The following is a 25,881-nucleotide window of genomic DNA, read 5'->3' as shown; positions in this document are numbered from 1 at the left end:
ATTTTCTTTTTTCTATACGAGCTTCCTGTCACCTGACTATTCTGATCAATCACTAGCAATGCTGATCCTGGCCTCATACTGTCTGCTGATACCAATCATGCTCCATACACAAGGGGATTATAGCACAATCCGAGTCATGTCAGTGGTATTCTGTGCTCATCCTCCCCATGGCCCCCACCCAACAAGCCACCCCCCTTCCCCCAGCCAGCCAACCACCCCCCACCTTCCATCAATTTATCAATCAATGCTCCCCCGTTGCTCGATCGATCACCGCTCTGCTTGCCTGTCAGGCCCCCCCATCAGCCTTGCAGCTACCCCATCCAGGTTGCGGCTTTGGTGACTTCTCCGCCTGCATCTCCTCCCTGGCAGTCCTGGCAGTTACTTCTCCTCCTGGCCATTCAGGACTTGAGACTCGCGGCCAATGGAGTCTTAGGTCTCCTAAGACCCCATTGGGACTAATTTCCTGATTGGCCGGGAGGAGAAGCAGGAAGACATTAGTGGATATTAATTTGCTATTGTCACACAACTGAGTGGGCTCTGCGCCCCGATCCCACCCTTTTTGAAGCCAATTAGAGCCTCAGGCTCTGATCATGTGCATCAAAAAAATAAAAATAAACCCCATTAAAATCCATGCGTCTGGTGCCTTGCATGTAGATTAGGGGCCAGGCGCGTGGATTAGGGGGGCAACGCCCCTGTGCTGGTCTACTGCATTATAACATTTTTCTTATAAAACTCTATGTTGTCGAGTGTGGTTAAACGATCTGATATAAATGATTCCAATGAATAGAAATGAGTTCCATTCATGTAGAGAATAGTTACATTGATTCCTGGGGGAGAAATTCATTTTCTTCTGGTAACATTCCTCAATTCTAGTTTAATGTCTAATCACCTGGCAAACAATTCCTGCCCCCACCTGGCTATCAGGGACCATGAATTAGACCGAGACAGAAGTATAGTTAAATCACACTTTAATAATAATAATAATAATAATAAAAAAAGGTAAACAGAGTAAGCATAGTTAAAACAAGCCAGAGTTCAGTAACCGGATCGGGTAGTCAGCAAAGCAAATGTCAGAGAGCCAGAGATAAACGTAGTAGTACAGCAAGCAAGATCAGGAGCCAGAAGGAATGTCAGCCGAGCAAGTCTTCAATGAGAAAGTCTCTGTGATGTTGACAAAGGAGAAGGCAGAAATCAAGTGAGCTGGATGACTTTAAGTAGGCAGGACTAATGAGAAGAATCAAGAACAGCTGGGTAACTGTGGAGAGAGATGGGAGCTGGCAATTAGCTGACAGCAGAGCGGCCAGCTCAGAGAAGGAAGGGCTGAGCCCAGCCCTGACAGTACCCTCTCCTCAATGACCCCCCCTCGGAGGACCACCGGGCTTGACAGGAAAACATGTAGGGAAATCACGAAGGAGGACAGGGGCATGTACATGCGAGGATGAGACCCAAGAGCGTTCCTCCGGACTGTACCCCTTCCAATGCACCAGGTACTGTATGTGCCCACGGAACCTATGGGAGTCAGCAATGGATTGTACTTCATACTCCTCATGGTTCTCAACCTGTATAGGGTGAGGACATGGCACCGAGGTGGTAAAGCGGTTGCAGACCAAAGGTTTCAATAAGGAGACATGAAACACATTTGAGATGCGCATAATAGGAGGAAGGTCCAAGGCGTAAGCCACTGGGTTAATGAATGAATGACTTGTATAGTGCAGGAAATGCAAACTCAAACGCCTCAAGGCGCTTGATCCATCCTGTGTTGTCCTGCTTCTTAGAAGAGGTGGGTCTTGAGTTTTTTTCTGAAGGCCCGATGGTTTTCTTCCATGCAGATGTTTGTGGGTAGAGCGTTCCATAGCCGTGGTCCTTGGACTGCGAATCTTCGGTCTTCTTTTGATTTGTAGTGGGACTTGGGGATGAGGAGGAGGTTTTGGTTAGTTGATCGGAGACTGCAATTGGGTGTGTAGTGTTTTATTTTCTCGAAAAGGTATTGTGGAGCTTTTTCTTGTGTGCATTTGTGGGTGAGGCAGAGGGTCTTGAATGTGATCCGATCTTTTATGGTTAGCCAATGTAGGGTCCTCAGGGATGGCGAGATGGATTCCCAGGGTTTCTTTCCCATTACCAGTCTTGCTGCCATGTTTAATCCTGCTTAGGATACGTAAAGGCCTAATAAACTGAGGTGCGACTCTGTCTCCAACCTGGTAGGAAGGCGCAGGCAGGCGTCTGCGGTCAGCATGGAGTCTGTACCTATCGTTAGCATGTTGCAAAGCCTCCTGAACTTGTGCCCAAGTGGAACAAAGACCACGGAGATGCTCCTCTAACGCAGGAATACTCTGCGGAACAAATGAGTCAGGCAACATGGAAGGTTGGAAACCATAATTCGCCATAAACGGGGACAATCGGGAAGCAAAATTCAAGGAACTGTTGTGAGCATTCTGCCCACGATAATAGGTCTGACCAGTTGTTATGATGGTCAGAAATATAGCAACGTAGGAATTGCTCCAAGGACTGATTGGCTAGTTCTGCAGCCCCATTAGACTGCGGGTGATACGCAGAGGATAAAGCAAGCTGAATTCCCAACTGTGCACAAAAGGCTTGCCAGAATCGGGAGACAAATTGACTACCCCTGTCCGAGACAATCACCTTCGGTAGCCCATGTAAGTGAAAGATCTCCTGAGCAAAAATGGAAGCCAGTTCAAAAATGGAAGCCAGCCAGCAACTTCTTAAGTGGAATACAATGACACATCTTTGTGAACCGGTCAGCCACCATAAGGATAACAGTGTTGCCTTGGGAGTTGGGTAACTCCACAATGAAATCCATAGACAGGTGGGTCCAAGCCCTCTCTCCATTGGGTATGGGTTATAGGAGGCCCACTGGAAGGTGTCGTGGAGTCTTACTCTGAGCACAAACGGAACAGGCAGCTATGAAGGCAGTTACATCTGCTCATAGACTAGGCCACCAGAATTGTTGGGAAATGGCCCAAACGAGTTGATTGTTCCCAGGGTGGCCAGCTGCCTTGGGAGAATGGTAAGTCTGGAGCACGGCAGTATGGAGACTCTCTGGGACAAAGCAGCAGTCACAAGGTTTCTCAGGAGGAGCATGGACCTGAGCAGCAAGAATTTTGTCACCCAAAGGAGAAGTAAGACTGGTGCGAACCTTAGCCAGAATATGATGAGGAGGGATCACAGGAACCGGAACCAACTCCAACTTGGAAGTGGAGGAAAATTGTCATGACAAGGCATCAGCCCTTACATTCTTAGTACCAGGTAAGAATGACACAATGTAATGAAAACTCGACAAGAAAAGAGCCCATCGCGGCATTCTGGGAGAGAGGCGCTTAGCTTCAGACAAGAATGTGAGATTCTTATGGTCAGTAAGAATGAAAACCGACACAGTGGTACCTTCAAGGAGATGTCTCTATTCTTTCAGGGCTAAAATAATCGCCAACAGCTCTCTGTCACAAATCTCGTAATTGCACTCTGCAGGTGACAATTTCTTGGAAAAGTAGCCACACGGATGCATAGCGGTCTCAGAGTTAGGACGTTGAGACAGAAGGGCGCCAACTCCAGTCTCAGAAGCATCAACTTCTAGGATAAAAGGCAATGTAGGATCAGGATGTGCCAACACAGGAGCAGAAACAAAGGCAGCCTTGAGACTCTCAAAGGCCTTAATGACTCCGGAGACCAACTCTGTGGGTTACCGTCCTTTCTGTTCATATCAGTCAGGGGCTTGACCAGAGACGAGAAGTTATGAATAAACTTCCGATAATAGTTGGCAAAGCCCAGGAAATGCTACAGAGGACATAAACCCACGGGTCGGGGCCACTGTAGGACTGCTGAAAGTTTCTCTGGGTCCATCGAAAAAACAGCAGTGGAAATGACATTGCCCAGGAATTTAACCTGTTCACGATGGAACTCGCACTTCTCCAGTTTACAATAGAGATTGTTTTATCTTAGTTTCTGAAGCACACGACAGACATCTGTGCGGTGGCTCTCCAGGGACTTGGAAAATATGAGGATATCATTGAGATAAACCACCACACATAACTGCAACAAATCTAAGAGGACATCGTTAAACAATTCCTGGAAAACTGCCGGGGCATTACAAAGGCCAAAAGGCATTACGAGGTACTCATAATGGCTTGTTCTGGTATTAAACGCAGTTTTACACTCTTCGCCCTCCTTAATCCGCACCTCTCAAATCAAGCTTCGTGAAAACCGTTGCACCCTTGAGGCAGTCAAATAACTCTGTAATCAACGGAATCGGGTTGGCATTCTTAATCGTGAAACGATTGAGACCCCTATAATCAATACAAGGTATCAGTTCACCAGTTTTCTTCTTCACAAAGAAGAAACCAGTAATAGCAGGAGACGAGGATTTGCGGATGAAACCTCGAGAAAGTGCGTTTGCAACATACTCCCCCATGGCCTTATCCTTCAAGACTGACAAAGGGCAAACCCGGCCACGAGGGGGTATGGCACCAGGTTGAAGGTCAATTGCGCAATCATAAGGCCAGTGTGGAGGCAAACTACCGGCTTAATCTTTGTCAAAGACATCGCTAAAATTGCGGTACTCCTCCGGCATGGAGGAGAATGAAGAGGTGCACAGGACCTTGACTACCTTCTGGAAGCATGTCTCACTGCATTGTGGTGACCAGGAGAGAACCTCAGCACAGAGCCAATCAAAAGAGGGGTTGTGCCTGTGAAACCAAGGATAACCAATAACCAGCGGAAACCTAGGTGAGGAAATAACTTGAAATAGGATTATCTCATGATGAAGAGCCCCTACGGCAAGTGGAGTGTCACGCAGCTGCAGTGGAATCGAGTGCTGCAATACAAAGGCAGCATCAATGAACAGGCCTGCAGCCCCAGAGTCGATTAGAGCCTTTATCTCAATGGTAGGGATGAGCTTCGAGTTTGAGTCAAGCTCATGTTCGACTCGAACATCGGCTGTTCGGCTGTTCGCCAGTTCGCCGAACAGCGAACAATTTGGGGTGTTCGTGGCAAATTAAAAAGCCACGGAACACCCTTTAAAAGTCTATGGGAGAAATCAAAAGTGCTAATTTTAAAAGCTTATATGCATGGTATTGTCATAAAAAGTGTTTGGGGACCTGAGTCCTGCCCCAGGGGACATGTATCAATGCAAAAAAAGTTTTAAAAATGGCCATTTTTTTGGGAGCAGTGATTTTAATAATGCTTAAAGTGAAACAATAAAAGTGTAATATTCCTTTAAATTTCGCACCTGGGGGGGTGTCTATAGTGGGGTGCATGTTTCCTGTGTTTAGAAGAGTCTGACAGCAAAATGACATTTCAAAGGAAAAAAAGTCATTTAAAACTACTCACGGCTATTAATGAATTGCCGGTCCGACAATACACATAAAAGTTCATTGATAAAAACTGCATGGGATTTCCCCACAGGGGAACCCCGAACCAATATTTAAAAAAACTGGCGTGGGGGTCCCCCTAAATTTAATACCAGGCCCTTCAGGTCTGGTATGGATTTTAAGGGGAACCCCACGTCAAAATTTAAAAATAAATTGGCGTGGGGTCCCCCCAAAAATCCACACCAGACCCTTATCCGAGCACGCAAACTGGCAGGCCGCAGGAAAAGAGGGGGGATGAGAGAGTGCCCCCCCTTCTGAACCATACCATGCCACATGCCCTCAACATTGGGAGAGTGCTTTGGGGTAGCCCCCCAAAGCACCTTGTCCCCATGTTGATGAGGACAAGGGCCTCATCTCCACAACCCTTGGCCGGTGGTTTTGGGGGTCTGCGGGTGGGGGGCTTATCGGAATCTGGAAGCCCCCTTTAACAAGGGGACCCCCAGATCCCAGCCCCCCTGTGTGAAATGGTAAGGGGGTACAAAAGTACCCCTACCTTTTCACAAAAGAACTGTCAAAGATGTTAAAAATGACAAGAGACAGTTTTTGACAATTCCTTTATTTAAATGCTTGTTTCCTTCTTCATTCTTCTATCTTCTTTCTTCTATCTTCCTTCGGTGTCTTCCTCCATCTTCTTCTTCCTCTGGTTCTTCCTCCGATCCTCTGCTTCTTGCTCCGGTGTTCTCGTCCGGCATCTTCCTCCGCGACGTCTTTCTCCCTTCTTCGTTCTCGGGCCGCTCTGCATCCATGGGAGGCTCCCACTGTGTGACGGTTCACGTCTTCTGACACTTCTTAAATAACGGAGGCCGGAGCCACCCGGTGACCCCGCCCCCTCTGACGCACAGGGACTTGATGGGGGCTTCCCTGTGGCATTCCCCATTATGTAACGGGTGACCCCGCCCCCTCTGACATCATGGGGAATGCCACAGGGAAGTCCCCGTCAAGTCCCCGTGTGTCAGAGGGGGGGGTCGTTATTTAAAAAGTGTCAGAAGACGAGAAAGGTCACACAGCGGGAGCCTCCCATCATGGATGCAGAGCGGCCCGAACGAAGAAGGGAAGAAGACGTCACAGAGGAAGATGCCAGACGAGAACACCAGAGCAAGAAGCAGAGGATCGGAGGAAGAAGAAGATGGAGGAAGAAACCGAAGGAAGATAGAAGAAAGAAGATGGAAAGAAGAAGCATTTAAATAAAGGAATTGTAAAAAACTGTCTCTTGTCATTTTTAACATTTTTGACAGTTTTTTTGTGAAATGGTAGGAGTACTTTTGTACCCCCTTACCATTTCACACAGGGGGGGCGGGATCTGGGGGTCCCCTTGTTAAAGAGGGCTTCCAGATTCTGATATGCCCCCCGCCCGCAGACCCCCACAACCCCTGGCCAAGGGTTGTGGGGATGAGGCCCTTGTCCTCATCAACATGGGGACAAGGTGCTTTGAGGGGCTACCCCAAAGCACCCTCCCAATGTTGAGGGCATGTGGCCTGGTACGGTTCAGGAGGGGGGGCGCTCTCTCGTCCCCCCCTCTTTTCCTGTGGCCTGCCAGGTTGCGTGTTCAGATAAGGGTCTGGTATGGATTTTTGGGGGGACCCCACGCCAATTTTTTTTTTATTTTGGCGTGGGGTTCCCCTTAATATCCATACCAGACCTGATGGGTATGGAATTTAGGGGGACCTCCACGCCAGTTTTTTTTAAATTTTGGTTCAGGGTTTCCCTGTGGGGAAATCCCATGCAGTTTTTATCAGTGAACTTTTATGTGCAGGACCGGCAATTCATTAATAGCCGCAAGTAGTTTTAAATGACTTTTTTTCCTTTGAAATGTCATTTTGCTGTCAGACATTTCTAAACACGAGAAACATGTGCCCCTTTACAGGCATACTATAGACACCCCCCAGGTACGAAATGTAAAGGAATATTACACTTTTATTGTTGTTTTACTTTAAGCATTATTAAAACCACTGCTCCCGAAAAAACGGCCATTTTTAAAACTTTTTTGCATTGATACATGTCCCCTGGGGCAGGACCCGAGTCCCTAAACCCTTTTTAGGACAATACTTGCAAATTAACCTTTAAAATGAGCACTTTTGATTTTAAACGTTCGAGTCCCATAGACTTCAATGGGGTTCTAACATCGTGCAAAGTTTTGGTCTGTTCGCAAGTTCTGGTGCAAACCGAACCGGGGGTGTTCGGCTCATCCCTACTCGATGGACGACTCAGCCCAAGAAAGGGTGACCGAAACCAGGGGCTTATCTTTCTGCATAACTGGGGACGAAACAACGCCAACTAAAGTCTATAGTCTGACAGGACCTCAAGGTTCGGGCATTTCCTGGACAGGTAGGACAAGACTTCAAAAAGTGACCTGCCTGGCCACAATAAAGGCACAATCTCTCCCTCCCCCTAAAGGCTCTCTCATCCGCAGAGAGACGCGTGAAGCCCAAGTGCATGGGTTCATCTTCACTGACAGACTCGGTACCAGGAGACATGGGAGGTGAGGGAGGCACGGGTGGGACTGCAAAGCTCAGAGGAAAATGTACAGGAGGCTTCTGCAAGCGCTCCTCAAAAGAGAGCCTTTCTTTGAGTCTGGAGTCAATGAGGATAGCAAACGTGATCAACTTCTCCAGCTCAGTGGGCATATCTTGGGCTGCTGTCTCATCCTTGATGGAATTCGAGAGACCATGAGAAAAAGCAGCCATGAGGGCCTCATTATTCCAAGCAACCTCTGCTGCCAGAGTACGGAATTCAATGGCGTAGTCGGCAACAGTTCTCGTACTCTGTTTGATGGACATGAGGCACTTGGCAGCAGAAGAGGTGCTTGCGGGAACGTCAAGTACCCTTTTAAAGGAGGCCACAAACTCAGGGTAACTCAAGACAACAGGCTTTTGCATCTCCCATAGAGGGTTTGCCCAGGCCAAGGCTCTCTCAGAAAGCAAAGATATCATGAAACCTACTTTTCTTCTGTACGTGGGGCAGCATCTCAAAGTATATCTCAACCTGGTTGAGAAACCCTTTGCATTGAACTGGATCGCCCTCAAATCACTGGGGAAGTGGAGCGGAACCAGACATACCGCTTATAGAGGTAATACTCGAGAAGGGTGCCTGCACACAGACTGGCACAGCAGCAGGGAGGGCCTGCAACTCAGGTTGTACTGGAGCAGCCACAGTGGGAGTCTCCAGGTGAGCCGTGCGACTCAGGAGCGTTTGTAACACTATGGCAAACTGATCCATGCGGTGATCCTGCTCATCCAATCTGGAAAAAATATTACCAACAAGTGGATTGACTATCTTCTGAATTCATGGCCTTCGCCTACTATCAGGGACCATAAATCAGATCGAGACAGAAGTATAGTTAAATCACACTTGTTTAATAATAATAATAAGGTAAACAGAGTAAGCGTAGTCAAAACAAGCCAGAGTTCAGTAACCAGATCGGATAGTCAGCCAAGCAAATGTCAGAGAGCCAGAGATAAATGTAGTAGTACAGCCAGGATGATCAGGAGCAAGAAGGAACTACAGCCGAGCAAGTCTTCAACAGGAATGCAGAAGAAAGTCTCTGTGATGTTGACAAAGGCGAAGGCAGAGATCAAGTGAGCTGGATGGCATTAAGTAGGCAGGACTGATGAGCAGAATCAACAACAGCTGGGTAACTGTGGAGAGAGATGGGAGCTGGCAATTAGCTGACAGCTGAGCAGTCAGCTCAGAGAAGGAAGGGCTGAGCCTTATACACCCTTCCTGCCTAGACCAATTTTCAGCTTTCAGCGCTCTCGCACTTTCAATGTCAATTACTCAGTCATGTAACACTGTATGCAAACAAAATTGGTATCATTTTTTTCACACAAATAGAGCTTTCTTTTGGTGGTATTTAATCACCACTGGGTTTTTTATCTTTTGCAACATAAGTGAAAAGAGAGCAAACATTTTGAAAAAAAACAACACGTTTCTATGATAACATTTTGCAAATAAGTAATTTTTGTTCATAAATTTGGGTCAAAATTTATACTGCTACATATCTTTGGTAAAAATAACCCAAATAAGTATAAATTATTTGGTCTGTGTGAAAGTTATAGAGTCTACAAACTATGGTTCAAATCATTGATAATTGATCACACCTGATGCACTGACGGCCCATCTCATCCATTGAGGCCCTGAAATGTCAGGAAAGTACAAATACCCCCCCAAATGACACCTTTTTGGAAAGTAGACAGTCCAGGGTATTTAGTAACAGGCATGGAAAGTTTTTTGTAAAATGAAGAAATTATTTTTTGTTTTTACACAAAATTGTCATAATAAGTTATTTCTCACACACAGCATATGCCTACTTCAAAGTACACCTCAAAATACATTCTGCTACTCCTCCCGAGTATGGCGATACCACATGTGTGAGACTTTTTCATAGCCTGGCCACTAGGGATGAGCCCGATATTCGAGTCAAATGTAAGTTTGACTCAAACATCGGGTGTTCGCCTGTTCGCCAAATAGCGAACAATTTGGGGTGTTCGCAGCAAATTCTAAAGCCGCGGAACACCCTTTAAAAGTCTAAGGGAGAAATCAAAAGTGCTAATTTTAAAGACTTATATGCATGATATTGTCATAAAAAGTGTTTGGGGACCTAAGTCCTGCCCCAGGGGACATGTGCCAATGCAAAAAAAAGTTTTAAAAACTGCTGTTTTTTCAGGGGCAGTGATTTTAATAATGCTTAAAGTGAAACAATAAAAGTGTAATATTCCTTTAAATGTTGTACCTGGGGGGTGTCTATAGTATGCCTGTAAAGTGGCGCATGTTTCCCGTGTTTAGAACAGTCCAAGAGCAAAATGACATTTCTAAAGGAAAAAAAGTCATTTAAAAGTACTCGCGGCTATAATGAATTGTCGGTCCCCGCAATACGCATGAAAGTTCAACGGCATGGGATTCCCCCACAGGGGAACCCCGAACCAAAATTAAAAAAAAAATGCATAGGGGTCCCCCAAACTTCAATACCAGGCCCTTCAGGTCTGGTATGGATATTAAGGGGAACCCCGTGCCAAAATTTAAAAAAAAATGGCGTGGGGGGCCCCCCTCAAAATCCATACCAGACCCTTCAGGTCTGGTATGGATTTTAAGGGAAATCCCACTCCATTTTTTTTTTCAAAAATGGCGTGGGGTCCCCCCAAAAATCCATACCAAACCCTTATCTGAGCATGCAACCTGGCAGGCCACAGAAAAGGGGGGGACGAGAGAGCGCCCCCCCTCCTGAACCATACCAGGCCACATTCCCTCAACTTTGGGAGGGTGCTTTGGGGTAGCCCCCCAAAGCATCCTGTCCCCATGTTGATGAGGATAAGGGCCTCATCCCCACAACCCTTGCCCAGTGGTTGTGGGGGTCTGTGGGTGGGGGGCTTATCGGAATCTGGAAGCCCCCTTTAACAAGGGGACCCCCAGATCCTGGCCCCCCCTGTGTGAAATGGTAACGGTGTACAAATGTACCCCTACAATTTCACAAAAAAAGTGTGAAAATTGTAAAAAAAAAGACAATACACGCCTTGGGATGTTCTAGGAGCATAAATTACACATGTAATTTTATTCCTTCCTATTACACTTTTGAAGGTCCTGGAGCACCAGGACAGTGGAATTACCCACAAAATGACTTGGAAAGCAAACACCCCAAGGTATTCTATGAGGCATGGGCTACATATAGGTACTCGGGTAATTTGATGGGCTGGAGACAGGTGCTTGGGTAATCTGATGGGCTGGAGACAGGTACTCGGGTACTCTGATGGACTGGTGACAGGTACTCGGGTACTCTGATAAGCTGGTGACAGGTACTCGGGTACTCTGATGGGCTGCATATAGGTACTCAGGTAATCTGATGGTCTGGAGACAGGTGCTTGGGTAATCTGATGGGCTGGTGACAGGTTCTCTGATGGGCTGGAGACAGGTACTTGGGTACTCTGATGGGCTGGTGACAGGTACTTGGGTACTCTGATGGGCTGGTGACAGGTAGTCTGGTACTCAGATGGGCTGGTGACAGGTACTCGGGGGACTCAGATGGACTGGTGACAGGTACTTGGGTACTCAGTTGGGCTGGTGACAGGTACTCAAGGTATTTAGATGGGCTGGTGACAGGTACTTGGGTACTCAGATGGGCTAGTGACAGGTACTCAGGTACTCTGATGGGCTAGTTACAGGTACTCCGGTACTCTGATGGGCTGGTGACAGGTACTCGGGTACTTAGATGGGCTGGTAACAGGTACTCAGGTACTCAGATGGGCTGGTGACAGGTATTCTGATGGGCTGGTGACACCATCGTGTGTGAGGAGGAGAACCTGGTAACAGCTTGTTACCGCGGTTTGTTAATATTCTGTGACCAGCTGTGATTGGACACAGCCGGTCACGTGGTAAAGAGACAATAAAATTGGCTCTTTACCGCGATCAGGGATGGACTGTGTCAGGTTGACAAGCCTCATCCCCGATCACCACTCTGCGCGCCCCCCAGGGGCACGCACAAGCGCCAAGCCACAGTGTATGTGGCTGGCTGTGATTGGACACAGCCAGTCACGTGGTAAAGAGCCATTTTTTATTGACTCTTTACACTGATCTGGGATGGGCTGTGTCCGAGGGACACGCCTCATCCCCGATCGCCATGCTGCGGGTCCCTGGGGGCCCGCAGGAGCGGTGAATAGCAGAGAGCGTCACATAACGCCCACCCAGGATGGGAGAGTGCTCCTGTGGATGTCAAATGATTATGGGTCAGTAGGGAAGTGGTTAAGTATGTTCAGTCTGTTACTCTGCCTCTCAACCCTAATAACAGCCTCAGCCTCCTCTGGCACACCTGGCAATAGTGCAAGTGTAATAAACAATGAGAAACAAACACGTTGTCTTTACTGCAATATTTCTGTGGAAGGATAACAATATATAATCAAGTAATCAACTAGAGATCAATAACTGAGATTTAAGAGCAATATAGCTCTCAATGTTCAAGCTGCTTTCAGGGGATTCCAAACCTGAGAATATCCCCAAGAGCAGAGGGACACTTAAATGGTAAACAAAGCACAATTTGGCACTTCAAATTAGATTGGTTACCTTTACACAGATTGAGAGATTGAGCAGAGGAATGACTCCCTTTGTATCAGGCCCCTCTCTACTGTCCCCTGACACCACAGGCCCAAATTTACACACCTATTCAAGTCAACAAGTAATGGTTTAACTTAATAGATAAACTGTCCCACACACCCAATACATACAGTCAGGTCCATAAATATTGGGATATTGACACAATTCTAATCTTTTTGGCTCTATACACCATCACAATGGATTTGAAATTAAACAAATATGATGTGCTTTAACTGCAGACTTTCAGTTTTAATTTGAGGGTATTTACATCCAAATCAGGTGAATGGTGTAGGAATTACAACAGTTTGTATATGTGCCTCCCACTTTTTAAGGGATCAAAAGTAATGGGACAGATTAACAATCATCCATCAAACTTTCACTTTTTCATACTTGGTTGCAAATCCTTTACAGTCAATTACAGCCTGAAGTCTGGAACGCATAGACATCACCAGACGCTGGGTTTCATCCCTGGTGATGCTCTGCCAGGCCTCTACTGCAACTGTCTTCAGTTCCTGCTTGTTCTTGGGGCATTTTCCCTTCAGTTTTGTCTTCAGCAAGTGAAATTCATGCCCAATCGGATGCAGGTCAGGTGATTGACTAGGCCATTGCATAACATTCCACTTTTTTCCCTTAAAAAACTCTTTGGTTGCTTTCGCAGTATACTTCGGGTCATTGTCCATCTGCACTGTGAGGCGCCGTCCAATGAGTTATGAAGCATTTTGCTGAATATGAGCAGATAATATTGCCCGAAACACTTCAGAATTCATCCTGCTGCTTTTGTCAGCAGTCACATCATCAATAAATACAAGAGAACCAGCTCCATTGGCAGCCATACATGCCCACGCCATGACACTACCACTACCATGCTTCACTGATGAGGTGGTATGCTTTGGATCATGAGCAGTTCCTTTCCTTCTCCATGCTCTTCTCTTCCCATCACTCTGGTACAAATTGATCTTGGTCTCATCTGTCCATAGGATGTTGTTCCAGAACTGTGAAGGCTTTTTTAGATGTTGTTTGGCAAACTCTAATCTGGCCTTCCTGTTTTTGAGGCTCACCAATGGTTTATATCTTGTGGTGAACCCTCTGTATTCACTCTGGTGAAGTCTTCTCTTGATTGTTGACTTTGACACACATACACCTACCTCCTGGAGAGTGTTCTTGATCTGACCAACTGTTGTGAAGAGTGTTTTTTGGTATTCTTTGGTCATCCACCACAGTTGTTTTCCATGGTCTTCCAGGTCTTTTAGTGTTGCTGAGCTCACCGGTGCGTTCTTTCTTTTTAAGAATGTTCCAAACAGTTGATTTGGCCACACCTAAAGTTTTTGCTATCTATCTGATTGGTTTGTTTTGTTTTTTCAGCCTAATAATGGCTTGCTTCACTGATAGTGACAGCTCTTTGGATCTCATATTGAGAGTTGACAGCAACAGATTCCAAATGCAAATAGCACACTTGAAATGAACTCTGGACCTTTTATCTGCTCCTTATAAATGGTAATTCCTACACCGTTCACCTGATTTTGATGTAAATACCCTCAAATTAAAGCTGAAAGTCTGCAGGTAAACCACATCTTGTTTGTTTCATTTCAAATCCATTGTGGTGGTGTATAGAGCCAAAAAGATTAGAATTGTGTCGATGTCCCAATATTTAAGGACCTGACTGTATGCAGAGCCCTGAATATGTGTGTGCGGATCGGTATGGCTCTAACAGCTTAAGTCCTTTTTGAAGCTAAGATAAGCTTTGGTGTCTTCAGCTAGCCACTTTCGTTGGTGCACTTTAACTCCTGGGTAGCAGGGCAAACAATATAACTGACTCAGATTATCAAGTGAAACAGATAGGATTTTGTTTAACAAGGAGAGAGGACAATGATGTCTGTATACAGTGTCCCAGAAATGGATAGTATCCTTTATCCCTGTAGTACTACAAGTGTCAGCAAGTTGATTACCAGCAGCGATTTCTGTATACAGTGTTTAAATAACTCCTTCTGTAGTGTAGTGTCTCTGTTCCCTGCAGCTGGGGAGAAATTCCGTCTTACCAATTCCTGCAGGGCCCAAGCGAATGTCCTGGAATAGGCAGGCTTTCATGGTGGAGTTCTTGGAGATGCACCTCAATATTCACCTGGGATCCCCCTCTCTCAGGCTGGATGTCCCAACTCGCGGTTGAGGCCTGAATCGCGCAGGGAGATCATCTGAGAGACAGAACCTCTCTCTCAGGTCTGTTCTCTTTACTCCCTCATGGCTGACTGACTTTTACCTCAGGACACAAAATAGAGTCTTTTACTTTCCTGTCAGCAAAGCCTGCTGGGATTTGTATTTCTTCCTGTATACCAGTCTATGGGGTCATTTTGTGAGGGAACTGTATGTCCCAGAATCCATTGCAGCTCTCCCTGTAGTTCAGTACAGTCTATCCCATTGGCTGTTGTAACTGTGTCTTTAATTGGTTTGCTTCTTCCGGCCAATAGGGGCACAATAGAGGCTGCTGAATGCACAGCTCTGTTATGCACAGGCTGCTGAATGCACAGCTCATTACATTAATTCAGTTGGAGAAAACAGGAAGAAGGAGGGGTGTGAAAAATCCCCCTTGCTCAGGCTGGTAGGCAGCTCTCCCTAACTCAACCTGGAAAGCGGGTTATAGAGTGAGACACCCGCTACAATAACTTGAATGGTTATGTTATCAGGGGGAGAGAGCGAGTAAGTTACCAAAAGAAATATAGAAGTAGGCTTATCAATCTAAGCAAGTAAATCAGCAGAAGATAAACTATTATTACCCTTTTAAAATGGCTGCTGGTATAAAATGGTCGCTACCAGACTCTCCTAAGATGACTGCCAATTACTGGTCATAGTTGCCTTCTCCAAATGGTGTCTAGCTATGCTAGAGCTGTGTCCTGGTGTCACTGAGAGGTCAGATGATTGGACGTCTCAGAGTATCTCTTTTTGATGTTCAGATGATATGTGATGATGTATCTGATGATCCCCGAGGATGTATCCTTCTCTGTCTACCTGACTTGTTATATATCCATTTGCGAACAATATGCTCATAAAAATGTTACTAAGCCTAGCCCCAAAGGTGGGGCGTTCTTTTTGATTGGTGAATTTGCTTAATCATCATCTGTATTTGCTTATGCATTACCTCCTTTGGTCACTACTTGTCCCTCTTAGAAAAGGCATGGCTATTCTAAATGAAACTTATAAAATAATCTGTTATAGGATCGATTAATTTCTCACTATAACAAGTGTGACCATGTGATATTATCTAAAATATCGAATGTTTAGGAGATCTGGTAACTGTCAATGTATGAGCATTACCTTTCTGGTGTAACAATATTTTAACCACTTACAGACTACCCGCCGTCATTATACAGCGGCACTTTGAAGAGGGTTATCGTAGCTATGGCAGCAGATAGCTACCATAACCCCCGGTATCCTCTTCTTCAGCAGGTGGTCCTCTTTCAGATAAAAGTGGTCTCTGCAGATTTGCTGCGAGATCACTTTTATCGGTGGCAGGAGAGGCCCCCCTCCTGCCATGCTCTGGAGGTCTCTGCAGCTTACGGGAGCTGCCGGTGGCAGCAGAGATGATTGGATTCTTTCCCCTGCTTGGCTGGCTGCCAAGTGAGGGGAAGCTTGGCTCCATAGCATTGACTGGTGGAAGCAACGTCAAACGTCACTTCCGCCCAATGCTCTTAAAGGAGATTTTATTTTATTTTTTAAATGTCATTTTTTTTATTGCATTTTAGTGTAAATATGAGATCTGCGGCCTTTTTGTCCCCAGACCTCACATTTAAGAGGCCCTGTCATGCTTTTTTTCTATTACAAGGGATGTTGTAATAGGAATAAAATTGACCCAATTTTTTTTTTAAAGGACACTGTCAAAATAAAAATAAGAAAAATAAATAAGAAAAAAAAATTGAAGCGCCCTGTCCCGACGTGCTCGTGCAGAAGCGAACGCATACGTGAGTAGCATCCACATATGAAAAGGGTGTTCAAACTACACATGTATTGCCATGATCGTTAGAGCAAGAGCAATAATTCTAGCCCTAAACCTCCTCTGTAACTCAAAACTGGTAACCTGTACAAACTTTTAAACATCTCCTATGGAGATTTTTAAGGGTAAAAGTTTGTCGCCATTCCACGAGCGGGCACAATTTGAAGTGTGACATGTTGGGTGTCAATTTACTTGGCGTAACATTATCTTTCACAATATAAAAAATTTGGCTAACTTTACTATTGTCTTATTTTTTAATTCAAAAAAAGTGTATTTTTTCCAAAAAAAGTGCACTTGTAAGATCGCTGCGTAAATACGGTGTGACAGAAAGTGTTGCAATGACCGCCATTTTATTCTCTAGGGTGTTAGAAAAAAAATATATCATTTTTTGGAGTTCTAAGTAATTTTCTAGCACAAAAAAATGATTTTATCTTGTAAGCACCGAGTCTGAAAAATAGGCCCAGTTCTTAAGTGGTTAAGTATAACCCCTTAACTATGAAGAGGTGTAGCTTCATATACAATAATCAATATTAGTTATACAAATAGAAGAAAGAATATATATATATATATATATATATATATATATATATATACACACACACACACACACACACACACACACATATATGTAGCGGGTTTGTCACGTAACTGGTGGATGAGACCGATATGCAGAGGGAGGCCTCTCTTACGTCCCTGACTCATGGCCCCTAATGGAATGAATAGGAGGCACAGGAGTACAAGGTAGCACGAGTGCCTGGCAGGATCAACAGCTGGAATAAGGTGGCATCAGGATCAACAGCTGGCAGGTCTGGAGCTCCGTATAATGCTGAGGCAGACTGGAACAGCAGGCTGGGTGCAGCAGACTGGAAACTGGAACAGGCTTGTATCAGGAAGACACTCACAGGATACAGAGAGATAGTTCCAGGGATTGGAACACAGGACGGTCAGGCAGGCCAAGTCATACACAAACTTAGCAGTACTGGAACATAAGCAGGAGACTGAAGGAGAGTCATAGGACAAGCCGTATCGATATCGGGCAGGTACGGATGAGCCAGAGGATAAGGCAGGTGGAAGGTCACAGACAGGCCGGTGTCAGATGCAGGTAAATAGCAGGGGTAGTCACAAGGCAAGCCAGAATTTTACAGGAACAGATCAGGATAAGCAGATAACTCACAGAGAATGCTGTAGATCAGACAGCAGAGTTTCATCATCACAGCAGAGTTTAAATAGCCTACCTGGTTTAAATAGCCCGCCCTGTAATTCGCGCGCGATTGTATGCATGCGCATAGGCACCCGCAAGAGTGCACCTGCTTGTGTGGAACTGCTACTCCCAGCAAACCTTTCCTGACAGGGTGCCGCTCAGCCACCTGCCAGGCCGCACCGCACTCCCCGCCTGCCGCCAGGATTCACATACTGACAGGCTTGCCAGGACACAGAGCCTGTCAGCAGCTGCAGGGGAATTCTCCCCCTCTCCTATCCAGCTAAACAGTGAGCGAGCAGCACTCACAGACATGCAGTCACCCGTTCTGCTCCCTCCCCTGCTCCCTCATTGGCAGGAGGAGAGTGCCAATCATGGCAGGGCAAAGAGCAACAGGGGATTGTGTGATATATAGTCCCCAGTGCAGGCAGCCCCATAGCAATCCCTGGGGGGAGGAACTACACATCCCAGCATGCCCACTCTTGAAGGAGGAAAGTCACACCACAAGGTTGCTGGGAGTGAGGAGAGATCCTTAAGGCAAGAAAGAGATGAGACACAAGGAGAGGGTGCCACAGTTTTACCATCAGCATGACCATCTCCTCACAACTGCTGCACAGTCAGATACAAACCCATTGCCTCAGGCACCCCATTGGTTGTGTGGGCATTTGGACAGATGTTGTTGTGCCTTCCTGCTGCTGGGTTGCCAGTTGGGCATTCCAAAGAATCCTGTCCCGGGACATCTATTTCCTTGGTCCCTGGTGTCGCTGGATTGGTGAGTGGGCAGTAGCCCATCTTGCGCAAACCATTTTTAAGAGACACTGTGCTCAGACACCTTTGCCCTGTATTCTTGTCAGAGCCTGCCCCAGGAAACACTTTACACCAGTTACCCTTTATCCTTGAGCTTCTTTGCATAGAGATTTCTTTGAGCCTTAAGCTAGCTGAAGATATCGGACATTTCCACATTGAGGACTTCCTCATGTCTCCTTTATTTAGCCAAGATCCCAGCGACCAGCATGTATACTTTTTAAGGAGGAAATCTAACTTTTATACTAAGGTTGATACTGTTTTGCATAATGTACCAAGCTCGTACAGTCAGGGCCTGTGGTTTCAGGATTTTAGGGAGACAGCCTGGCCTGCCATAAGTCATCTCTGTTTTCCCCCTTATGCCTGAGCACATAGGTCACATTTAAGCCATTTAAGTTGACTGAATTGTGCTATTTATCATTTGCATGTGACTTTGTGCTATACTGTTATGCATCTGAATTTTTTCTATTTTTAACTACTAGGTTATACTATTACTGTTTTTGATGATAAAGAGCCTTTCAGTAAACATACTTTCTGGTTTATTACAGTTTATGTCCATTTACTGCTGTGTTCATAATAACATTATTTGCTAGGTGTGCCAATAGGGCCGAGACTGTTTTTGGGGTTGAGAGGCAGAGTACAGAACAAAAACATACTCAAGCGGCTCCTTCAGGGTGGCGCTACACGTGGGGGCTCGTCCAGGATAACTTTACTCTGTCATCAACTCCTTAAGACACCACCCCTAAAGACAGCAGGATGGACTCTGCTACCACGATCCAGTGGTGTGGTGAAGAAGGCACTCGCCCAGAGTCAAGCATGGTGATCAAGCTCTCTAGGGAGCCTGGACCAAAGAGCAGATCAGCCAGACAGTGAAGACATTGTCCCCAGAGAGGAAGGTATGGGTGATTGATGTTAGACCTGACCATGGAACCTCCAACACATATGCGCTGCTAGAGTGAAAGCAAGGACAGTTTCCAAGGGATCAGTGTACAACTGGCTAACAAGACTGAGTCTCGTCTATTCTAGTTAAAAACACAAGGCATGTGTCCAGCATGTTCTAGCCAAACTGACACCACAGAGGAAGAAGTCCCTTCCACAGCTCCCCTGGCCACAATTTGGCCAGAGGTCTTTGCTGTCCTGGAAGACTTCATGTCAAAATACCAGAAGGACACATTCCAACGTACTCTGGAACTGGATACCAGATACTCAGGGCCTTTTCTGGAAGACAACCAGTGCCTACAGGAGAGGACAACTTTGAAGAGTGGCTGGAGCAGGCCACACAAGCCCTGGATGAATAAATGAGACCCACAGGCAGCACATAATTACAGAGAGTTTGAAAGGGCCTGCCTCAAAAGCCATCCCCAATCCAAAGCTCAGCAAGCAAGATTGTGTTGCCCAGGACTACTGGAATATTCTACCCGATGTGTTTGGATGCACAGGGAAGGTTTCTGACCTCATGTACCAGTTGGAGCATGCTTACCAAAATGAGGGAGAGAAGCTATCCGACTACATGAGGCGTTTGGACAAGATCATGCACCAAATCTTGCTTAAGAAGGTTTTGGATCCCCAGAAAATAGATGAGGTCTGTGCACAACAAGTCTTTTGGGGGGCCCAGCCTTTGGACCCTTTCACCATCCTGTTGAGGACCCAGCAAGATGATGGCATCTTGAAGTATACAGATTTGATCCTGATTGTGTTGGAGGAGGAGGCCATGCTGGAAAACAAAAAGAAGAGCCAAAGGGTTGGAATCTGTTGTCGAAGTGGCCACTACAGCTGATGGCGACCCCAAGGTCGAGCTTCTCAGGAGATGATGGCACTGCTGACAGCCAAGCCCACTGTTCTACCCAGTGATGACGTTTCAGAGTCCAAATAGTCTTTAAACTCCACAGTTGCTCAGGCAGAGAAGCCAGCAAATCAAGGAATATGTTTTAACTGTGGAGGAGTGGGACATTACCAATGGGTATGTCCAAGGCCAGGAAAGCCTGAGTCCAGCGCCAACAGCCGGCAAGAAACTTCAGAGGGCCCCGGTGAAGGAGCCAACCAGGTGCCCATCTACAGTAGCTAGCTCCAAAAGCAACAATGCAAGGAGACAGTGTCGGGAGTCCAAACTCTCTCAGAGGGCTCCCGTTGTTGTCTGAGCAACCCACTATGTTCAGCTCCCTTTGACACATACTGCCTGGCATCAGAAGGTCAGTGCACACCAGACTCCTGGAAACTCATCAGAGACTCAAGCTGGATCAGAATTCTCGCAAGAAAGGAGCGCGGATACAGTCCACAGAACAGGCCAAGGAAGAGTGGACTCTAAATATATAATTGGCAGTGCATCCACCTAGAACAGGGCTCCAGCATATGTAGAGATGATCCCTTTCTAGGACAATAACTAGTTACTCACTCACCCAAAATAACTAACAGCAGTAGTACTAATAAACCCAGCATAGATTTCTAAGAGTAAAGATATGCAGACATACCAGCAGGTGATTAGTGTAACTTTATATATGATAAAGTGATGGCATTACATACAACCAAAGCAATAACAGGAAGAATGTACATACAGTCAGGTCCATAAATATTGGGATATTGACACAATTCTAATCTTTTTGGCTCTATACAACACCACAATGGATTTGAAATGAAACAAATAAGATGTGCTTTAACTGCAGACTTTCAATTTTAATTCGAAGGTATTTACATCCAAATCAGGTGAATGGTGTAGGAATTACAACAGTTTGTATATGTGCCTCCCACTTTTTAAGGGACCAAAAGTAATTAACAATCATCCATCAAACTTTCACTTTTTAATATTTGGTTGCAAATCCTTTGCAGTCAATTACAGCCTGAAGTCTGGAATGCATAGACATCACCAGACATTGGATTTCATCCATGATGATGCTCTGCCAGGCCTCTACTGCAACTGTCTTCAGTTCCTGCTTGTTCTTGGGACATTTTCCCTTCAGTTTTGTCTTCAGCAAGTGAAATGCATGCTCAATCGAGTTCAGGTCAGGTGATTGACTTGGCCATTGCATAACATTCCACTTTTTTCCCTTAAAAAACTCTTTGGTTGCTTTCGCAGTATACTTCGGGTCATTGTCCATCTGCACTGTGAGGCGCCGTCCAATGAGTTATGAAGCATTTTGCTGAATATGAGCAGATAATATTGCCCGAAACACTTCAGAATTCATCCTGCTGCTTTTGTCAGCAGTCACATCATCAATAAATACAAGAGAACCAGCTCCATTGGCAGCCATACATGCCCATGCCATGACACTACCACCACCATGCTTCACTGATGAGGTGGTATGCTTTGGATCATGAGCAGTTCCTTTCCTTCTCCATACTCTTCTCTTCCCATCACTATGGTACAAGTTGATCTTGGTCTCATCTGTCCATAGGATGTTGTTCCAGAACTGTGAAGGCTTTTTTAGATGTTGTTTGGCAAACTCTAATCTGGCCTTCCTGTTTTTGAGGCTCACCAATGGTTTACATCTTGTGGTGAACCCTCTGTATTCACTCTGGTGAAGTCTTCTCTTGATTGTTGACTTTGACACACATACACCTACCTCCTGGAGAGTGTTCATGATCTGACCAACTGTTGTGAAGGGTGTTTTCTTCACCAGGGAAAGAATTCTTTGGTCATCCACCACAGTTGTTTTCCGTGGTCTTCCAGGTCTTTTAGTTTTTTTAGTGTTGCTGAGCTCACCGGTGCGTTCTTTCTTTTTAAGAATGTTCCAAACAGTTGATTTGGCCACACCTAATGTTTTTGCTATCTCTCTGATTGGTTTGTTTTGTTTTTTCAGCCTAATGATGGCTTGCTTCACTGATAGTGACAGCTCTCTGGATCTCATACTGAGAGTTGACAGCAACAGATTCCAAATGCAAATAGCACACTTGAAATGAACTCTGGACCTTTTATCTGCTCCTTATAAATGGGATAATGAGGGAATAACACACACCTGGCCATGGAACAGCTTAGCAATTGTCTTAGCTTAGTAATTATTAATTAACTTATAATAACTTATAATAACTTAGTAATTGTCTTAGCTTAGTAATTGTCCCATTACTTTTTGTCCCTTAAAAAATGGGAGGCACATATACAAACTGTTGTAATTCCTACACCGTTCACCTGATTTGGATGTAAATACCCTCAAATTAAAGCTGAAAGTCTGCAGGTAAAGCACATCTTGTTTGTTTCATTTCAAATCCATTGTGGCGGTGTATAGAGCCAAAAAGATTAGAATTGTGTCGATGTCCCAATATTTAAGGACCTGACTGTATGCAGAGCCCTGAATATGTGTGTGCGGATCGGTATAGCTCTAACAGCTTAAGTCCTGGGTAGCAGGGAAACAATATAACTGGTCCAGATTATCAAGTGAAACAGACAGGATTTTGTTCAATAAGGTGAGAGGACAATGATGTCTGTATACAGTGTCCTCAAATTAACCCTCAAATTAAAGCTGAAAGTCTGCAGGTAAATCACATCTTGTTTGTTTCATTTCAAATCCATTGTGGTGGTGTATAGAGCCAAAAAGATTAGAATTGTGTCAATGTCCCAATATTTAAGGACCTGACTGTATATCTGAGAATAACAGTGTATATATGTATCTATATATAACCGGATATATAACTAAAGGTCTTTAACACCAATACCTTCAATTAGGCACTGTGGCACAGTTCAGTTGCAGGGGCCTCTGATGAGTTGACTTGCATAGCTTAACACAATCCAGCTTGAGAGGACAAACAAGGAAAGGGGTGCCTCTGAGTGTATAAATTAAAACACTTCAATAGTAAAAACAATAGTAACTCATATGGGAGAAAGTAAGGAAAAACACAGTGTGACGGGACACTATATGTATGTCCTTTTCCCCTTCAATAAGTCTTCTATGTTGGTCAAGCCGCTGCCTTAAAGGGCAAATGGTGCGTCCAACATCGATCAACCCACAGCGGTATGTGAGTCCATAAACCACAAAATCTGACGAACAATTATAGGAATTGTCCAGCTGGTTTTACCCTTAGTGCAGAAGGATTTCTTACCATGTTGAACAAAGTGACATGTTTTGCACAGAGCTTTACGGCATTGATACATACCCATAAGGGGTATAAGGATCATAGAGCTGGGGCTGGTGGCAATGTGTTTAAGTTTGCTGGGAGCAATCTTATTTTTGATATTGGGAGCTCTGCTGTAAGTGACTCTAGGTTGTTGAGAGCATCAACACTGATGCATCTGTGGAGCGGTGGCTTTCTGGGTACACTTGTATAGACAAACACCCTGATGGCTAAGAAGTCTGGACGCCACCTGCAAGGCAAGGCATGCTACCTGCAAGGCAAATCAGGCCTATCTCTTGGTCCCTAACCTGACTATAGGCTATCAATGCTACCGGACCGCTACCTATCCAAGTGGAAGTCGGAAGCCTATCCTGTCGCTACCCTGAACTGTTTATCGTTCAGGTACCTCCCCAGACCAAAAAGGGACACTGTTGCCTTAAATAATGAAGCGGCAGAGACCTCAAGACCTACCTCTTCTAAGAAGCTGACAGCACAGAACGCATCTAACGCCTTGAGGCGATTCAGTTCGCATTTGCAGCGCTTTACAAATCATTCATTCATTCATTCAGATATACACTTCAACACAAACTAGTCACTTGACAGGTTATAATCAAATGAGTTTTGCTCTCATACACTTGAGAATAGCCCAAGTATATTGCAGTATGCAAATAGAAAGTTTCAGTGAATCAGAGAAGCATCTGACAACTATCTCTGATTCCCACACAGTGCTCACACAGGAGTGACAGTAATATAGCAAACAGTTAGCTACACAGTGCAGTAACACTTGCCTATTGTCCCCTTTCAGCCTGGAAGGATACAACACAAAATCAGCCTCCAGCACCTCCTGGCTTGCTCAGCATGTGGCTGGCCACTCTCTCCTTTCACTTCCTGTAAGACATCCACATATATAGCCTTGAAGGATTTCCTGACCCTTAAGCAGGGGCAGGAAACAACCTCTTAACAGGAAGAATCTGTTTGTAACAAGAACTCTATTGTAGGTACCAGACATGAATGTACACAACCTCACAGACAATTTTCAAAAGAACACTTCCCTACAGCAGGCACATTAAGCACCTGCCATTGCAGAAGTTGGAAGATTGAGAGATACAGTAGGTGACCACGATATTATGTCAGTCTCCCTGTTGTTATCGGCGAGATTTGACACCTACGAGCCCCGTCGCGGGAGCCAGCACCGAGCTGGCTCGCTCATCGGCAAAGGAAAGATGTGTTTTTTTCCTTTCCTGATGAGCGACACGCGTTGCTGACAGGTGTCTGGTATGAATCATGAGGGGGAACGCCGCGCCAAATTTTAAATAAAAAAACAGCATGGGTTCCCCTCCAGGGGCATACCAGGCCCTTCGGTCTGGTATGGATTTTAAGGGGAACCCCCACGCTGAAAAAATGGTGTGGGGGTACCCCCAAAATCCATACCAGACCCTTATCCGAGCACACAGCCCAGCCGGTCAGGAAAGGGGGTGGGGACGAGCGTGCGGCCCCCTCCTGAACTGTACCAGGCCGCATGCCCTCAACATTGGGGGTTGGGTGCTTTGGGGGAGGGGGGCGCCCTGCAGCCCCCCCACCCCAAAGCACCTTGTCCCCATGGTTATGAGGACAAGGGCCTCTTCCCGACAACCCTGGCTGTTGGTTGTCGGGGTCTGCGGGCAGGGGACTTATCAGAATCCGGGAGCCCCCTTTAATAAGGGGGCCCCCAGATCCTGGCCCCCACCCTATGTGAATGAGTATGGGGTACCCATTCACCTGGGGGAAAAAAGTGTCAATAAAAAAAACTCACTTGACAGGTTTTTAAAGTAATTTATGAGGCAGCTCTGGGGGTCTTCTTCCGACTTCAGGGGTCTTCTTCTGACTTCTCCACTCTCTCCGGCCTCTTCTCCTGGTCTCCGGCCTCTTCTCCTGGTCTCCGGCCTCTTCTCCCCGTGTCCGGTTCTTCTCCAGGTCTTTGGTTCTTCTGCCAGGCTCCTCCACTATATTCTGCCATTCTTTTACTGGTGGTGGCCCGGTCTTCTCCGCCGTCTTGGTCCATCTTCTCTTCTTCCGATGTTGAAACAATGCTCTCTCCCGCTGTAATGGTGTGTGCGAGCTGCGCAGCCACTTATATAGGCATGGGCAGGGTCACTGGGTGATGTCATCCAATGACCACACCCCCTTATGACGCCACAGTCCCAGCATGCCCCGGGACTGTGACATCATAAGGAGGCGGGGTCACCTGGGTCACCTCCTATATAAGTAATTGCGGAGCGCTCACACACCATTACATCGGGAGAGAGCATCGTGTCAACATCAGAAGAAGAGAAGAGGGACCAAGACGGCGGAGAAGACCAGGCCACCGCTAGCAAAAGAGTGGCAGAAGATAGCAGAGGAGCCCGGCAGAAGAATTGAAG

General features: G+C 45.8%; 1 protein-coding gene across 1 annotated transcript in view; it reads left to right on the top strand.

Moving 5' to 3' along the window:
* The window catches only part of LOC141117590 (NACHT, LRR and PYD domains-containing protein 3-like), a 129,231-nt gene extending 108,651 nt beyond the window's left edge, over window positions 1-20,580 (top strand). Inside the window, exons 10-11 of the mRNA XM_073610512.1 lie at window positions 19,754-20,183; window positions 20,332-20,580. Of these exons, the coding sequence (XP_073466613.1) occupies window positions 19,754-20,183; window positions 20,332-20,580 (679 nt within the window). The remainder of the gene's footprint in view (window positions 1-19,753; window positions 20,184-20,331) is intronic.
* Window positions 20,581-25,881: the final 5,301 nt, after the last annotated feature.

Source organism: Aquarana catesbeiana, linkage group LG13, assembly GCF_042186555.1.
Source record: "Aquarana catesbeiana isolate 2022-GZ linkage group LG13, ASM4218655v1, whole genome shotgun sequence".
Classification (NCBI taxonomy): domain Eukaryota; kingdom Metazoa; phylum Chordata; class Amphibia; order Anura; family Ranidae; genus Aquarana; species Aquarana catesbeiana.
The sequence above is the reverse complement of the archived record's forward strand: the minus strand, read 5'-3'. Positions and strand labels throughout refer to the sequence as shown.